The sequence below is a fragment of the Arachis stenosperma genome, chromosome 3 (genome assembly GCF_014773155.1).
Source record: "Arachis stenosperma cultivar V10309 chromosome 3, arast.V10309.gnm1.PFL2, whole genome shotgun sequence".
In the NCBI taxonomy this organism is placed as follows: Eukaryota; Viridiplantae; Streptophyta; class Magnoliopsida; order Fabales; family Fabaceae; genus Arachis; species Arachis stenosperma.
This window is the reverse complement of record NC_080379.1, coordinates 141819975-141825419: the sequence shown is the minus strand read 5'-3', so window position 1 is coordinate 141825419 and position 5445 is coordinate 141819975. Positions and strand designations below refer to the sequence as shown.

Below are 5445 nucleotides of genomic sequence, written 5' to 3'. Positions count from 1 at the left end.
TATTTAGATCTTTAATTACATGTTTCCAAGACAAATATTATTATGTTAATTTTATTAATCTTTACTTTCGAAAAACCAAACTATAATACATTAAAAATTATAAATCTCTAATTACAGATTTGACAAACTTATAAGAAATAAAATAGAGTTCTAAACTAATAATTATTTCGTAATAACCTAACACAAGTTAAATAACATAGATAGAGTTCCAAATTTCTACCAGTGACCTATTCCTAGCGCTACAAACTATATCCTAGCTAGTTCTGGATGAATATCCTAACAATGGCTACATACAAAAATCATATGGGATTTGCACAAAATTCAACTCAACAGAACTAATCTCAAAATCTGCTGCCTCGACATAATGTGAAGTCTCGTTCAACCTGTTAATATTTACATCGTTCACTGCTCCGCGCGCCATGGCAATATTTCTTGCTAATATGGTCAAGAAGGGGTAAAAGAGAGGAGAAAGTGGTTGAAAATGTTAAACTGGGCCCAGTCAAACGTTATAAACGACTTATATTTATAGCCGTTCTTCAGCCTTATCTCGTTTACACTGTAAACGACATACGTACAAAATTATCTCGTTTACAGTATAAATGAAATAAGCAATTGCCAAGAAGTTTTTGTAATTTTTTTAAAATTTATCATTTCCGTAATTATTGAATTTATTTAATTTATTTAAATAAAAAATCCAAAAAAACTATTAATATTTATAAAAAAATTACTTTAAAAAAGACTACTAAATATGACAAGGCATCAATGGCTATCATCCCTAAATATGTTAGTGGCTCATTTGCCCATTTGTTGTCAATTCCAAAATTAGGCGCTAGAACTTAAGTCAAATGCCAAACTAAAAGCAGCTCAACATCGAAATATATATCCGATTTTTTCACATTTAATAATAAAATAATGAGACATTATTTTTTATGATGTTAATTAGTATATTTATTTGCATGTATATTAATCTTCTTAATAATATCTATAAGTTGCAGACTTTTGAAACTACTATTTTTTGTTTTTCTTTTTAAATGCTTTAAATCCCAAACTCTAAGTGTTCAAGTGGCAAAGCCAATTGAAAAAAATAAAATAAAATAAGAAAAACATATTTTCTGAAGCAAAGATCTCTGATTAAGACCTTTCTTGCTATTAAACATTTTAGGTTATGATAAGGAATACAAAATTAATATGGCTTTGATAGGATATCCGCAAAAATAAAAGAAAAAATAAATTAAGGATGTTAGAGAGTGGTTGAACCCTCAGCCCCATATTCATGGAAGTGGAAGCAGCATTAATTGAGTAGCTCAACACCCTTTATATATGTTATGTGTGTGGCATGTATGTTATATCTACCAAGCTGCTACAACACACAAACTAAAGTTAGAAGAGTTTGTAGAAAGGGCTACCTACAAAATCATATCTTTGCATCCTTTACAACAAAACAGAAAGAGAAGAATGGCTTTTTGGAGATCCACAACACTTGAATCCGACAAACACGACTTGAATACCTATGCAAATGCTACAACAACAACAACAACAACAACAACGGACAAGGACGCCACTACTACTCATGCTGAGCTCACCAAAATCCCTCTTATGAGAGCCTTCATTGAAACGCACGATCCCTCTTCTATGGTAACCCATTCTTTGCACTTTCCTTGCTTGATTTTCTAATTAATTGTTTTTATTTAATTTATACGGAAGTAGTATTCATGACCAGTTAGTTTGATATGTTTGAACAGACAAGTTGGGAGAAAAAGAAGCCTAAATCTTGTTCACTTGTATTATGGTTTGATTTTTCCTTTCAGTAATATCACAGTGCCTTTGTCATTATTCTCTAAGCATATATGAATGGTGGAAATTCAGTGGTCAACAAACACGTAAGTGGATAGAATCTAATAATAAAAGTGAGGATAAAACTCTCCTAGTTAAGTTGTTTAATACAGTTCAATCTATTCCATTTTGCTAATTTAAATAATATTTTTCAAATCAAACTAATAGCTTTTTACCCCTTTTTCTTTTACTAGACAATGTTCAAATTATATTTAGATGTGAAGATTAGATGATCGATAATGTTTGTACTCGTGGGCCACAAATTTTATGAGAAATACCTGTACAACAATTTTAGTAAGGACCTAATTTAATTTATGTTTTTTTCAATTTTTTCAATAAAAATATTATTTGTATACTAAAATTAGTCATCAATATATTTATGTATAAAATACATGTATGATTTAATTTATTTTTAATGTGTATTAATATTCTAAAATATATTTTATACTGATAATTGTCTTTAATAGCTGATTTTAGTATACACGTAGTAGAATAATTTTTTTTTTAATGAGGTTTCTAATATAAAGAATAATTTATTCTTCTAATAGATTTTTAAACATATATCTAAATATTAAATAAAATAATTAGTTGCTTTTAAGATTTCAAACATTAATCAATTGAATTAATTTTTTATTTAATAATTAGAAGGAAAAAATGTATTATTACCCTACTGTTGTCACATCTATTGAATGCTCTACATACATACATAAATGCTTCCATCATTTGCATGACATTGTCGCTAGATTTTCCTTCTAAAAGCTAAATGCGATGTGATTGATGCTCATCGTAACTTTAATAGTTAACCTTTCTAGTTTCTGGAAGAGTTTATTTTGATACAGTAAAAAATTATGTTTATTTAAGAGTTACTAATATTCTGATATTCATGAGTAAAGAATTATGTTTATTTAAGCTCCCCGCTTGCATGCTCTGATGTCACTGATCCTCGGATAAAACACATGCTCGCCATTTACAACTTCAATTCCTTCCCTAATCACTTATTTTTTTTTCCGAGTTAAGAAGATGTCGATTCATTTAAACTGATGAGTTAAATAAATTGATTTGTTTGGCTTGTGTTTACATTTTTATATTTTCAGAAAACTAATTATAAAATTATTTGATAATTTTGATTTATTTCCTCAAAAATGTTATTATATATTATATATTTTTATATTAAATCAATTAATTCTAAAAATTTAACTAAAAAAATAATATTATAATAAAAAAGCATTTATGTATTATTTAAAAAAGAATTTATATATTATTTTTGCAAAGTTATTCTAAGTAAGTCAAAATGATATGCTTATAAATAAGCCATAATTTAGTCACTAAAAAAAGTCATATTTTTTTTTATTTGTCTAACTTTACGAACAAACCAAACTGACTTGTATGCAGTTGCCATTTTGACAACTCTATCTACACTGATCTCTCCCTCTCTAACTAGCTTGCCAGCTTCAACCAATCAAATGCTCCTTAGATTAGTTGGTCTGTCGGTCCATTCAAAACCATCAGAGACAAGTGGTTTTTCCTTCAGTTCCATTGCAAGAATTTTCTGGATTTGAAATTGTGGATAGGAATAATATTTGTGTATTTTTTATATACATATATTTATATATTAGTTTTTATAGTATAATGGATACATTTTTTATTGTTTATAAATTATTTTTATAATAAAAAATAATTTAATTTTAATGTATGTATATATTTAATTACACAATATTATATCAATAAAAATAATTATTATTTATATTGACAACATAAATAATCATCTAAAAAAATAATTGTGATTGCGTATAAATATTTTACGCAGTTAATATATTAAAATTAAATTTTAAAAAAAATATATAAACACAAAACAGCTATTATTTGCTTCTAGGTTCTAGCCCGGCAGTAAGGACAGCGGCAGCGTCATTAGGGTAGTGCATCTCAGGACCTGCCCAGTAAGATTTTGACATGTGTCATAACAACCAACAGAATTTATGAGACCGTCCAATCTGAAACTAACCATTAAATGTGATTGGAATCTCTCAATGGTCAAAACTGCTATTAAAGAAGAAATAATGCCTTCATATAACTTGAATAGAAATATTTGATAAAAAAAATTAATCAAAAATACTTTAAATTTTGGTTTTAACATTTATTAATATTATTAGAATAAAATAAATTTAAACTAATTTTTTATTTTCTTTCTAGCATTATGGTAACTTAAAAATGCATTTTCATAATAAAAACGATTTGTAGCTTTAACCATACGTACGCATTTGAAAAATGTAATAATCTAATGTAGATGGCCATATAAAATTATTAGCCTTACTTGTAGTTTCTAGGTTAATTAGGTGTGGTGTGAAAGATGAAAAGAATAAATTAATTTGATGGTTGTTATATATGTTGCATGGTGCAGCATGAAGTGGATGATTTGATGATGAGAAGATTTCTGCGTGCTCGTGATTCAGATGTTGACAAGGCTTGTGCAATGCTCCTCAAGTGCTTGAAATGGAGGCGCTCCTTTGTTCCAAATGGTTTCTTTTCTGTGGCAGAGGTTCCCAATGAAATCTCACAGGACAAGGTCTTCGCCCAAGGACATGACAACAGAGGTCGACCAATCGCTGTTATCTTTGGTGCCAGACATTTCCAAAACAAACAGGGTGGTCTCGATGAATTCAAACGTAAGTCTGTTAACTGTTAAGTACCTAGCTATATATAACTCGTTTCAATAATATTTTATTTTTCCCAACTTATTTATTTATAATACAATATATAATACAGGTTTTGTTGTGTATGCATTTGACAAGTTATGTGCCAGGTAATTGCTTTTAATCTTTTATTACAAATACAATTAGATTCATTGAATGGCCGGATATATAACACTCTATATATATATTATTATAGTATGCCAGCTGGGCAAGAAAAATTTGTGGGCATTGCAGAACTTAAGGGATGGGGATACTCTAACAGTGACGTGCGTGGATACATTACCGCTCTAAGCATTTTGCAGGTATGTGTTGTGTTCTATGCATATGATTTTATGGTTGATATTGGAAGCTTGAACGTTCAAATTAAATATGAATAACGCAGGATTACTACCCTGAAAGATTAGGCAAGTTGTTTATTCTGCACGCACCTTACATATTTATGAAAGTGTGGAAAGTCATTTACCCCTTCATTGACAACAATACCAGGAAAAAGGTGACATTTAATTTAAAACATAAAACTACTGTTAGTGTGTTTCGTTTGAGATGGATGTTAAGAGAATGAGTTTGATTGCAGATTGTATTTGTGGAGAACAAGAAGCTGAAATCAACACTGCTAGAAGATATAGAGGAGAGTCAGCTCCCAGAGATATATGGAGGCCAATTGCCATTAGTCCCAATACAAGATAGCTGAATTATTGAATAACAATAATAAAATTGATGACTTTCACATGCAATAAGGAAAAAATAAATATTTTACATCATTATTATATGTTATCTCACTGTATCAGTAGGTGCAGGTTTTATGAATAAAGATTGGGGTGTCATTAAAGTAATCAATCTCAGCAGATTCAATTTGTAATACAAATATTGTCTGTCATCAAATTCATATATATTCAATGGGAAACAATGCTGGTTAAAGTCA

General features: G+C 28.9%; 1 protein-coding gene across 1 annotated transcript; it reads left to right on the top strand.

Annotated features, from left to right (window-relative positions):
* The first annotated feature begins 1193 nt into the window (after positions 1 to 1193).
* LOC130970161 (uncharacterized) lies at positions 1194 to 5445 on the top strand. Its single transcript, XM_057896155.1, has 6 exons — positions 1194 to 1635; positions 4232 to 4496; positions 4597 to 4633; positions 4720 to 4825; positions 4906 to 5016; positions 5098 to 5445. The coding sequence occupies exons 1-6, from the start codon at positions 1321 to 1323 to the stop codon at positions 5212 to 5214; spliced, it is 951 nt and encodes a 316-aa protein (XP_057752138.1). The 5' UTR covers positions 1194 to 1320; the 3' UTR covers positions 5215 to 5445.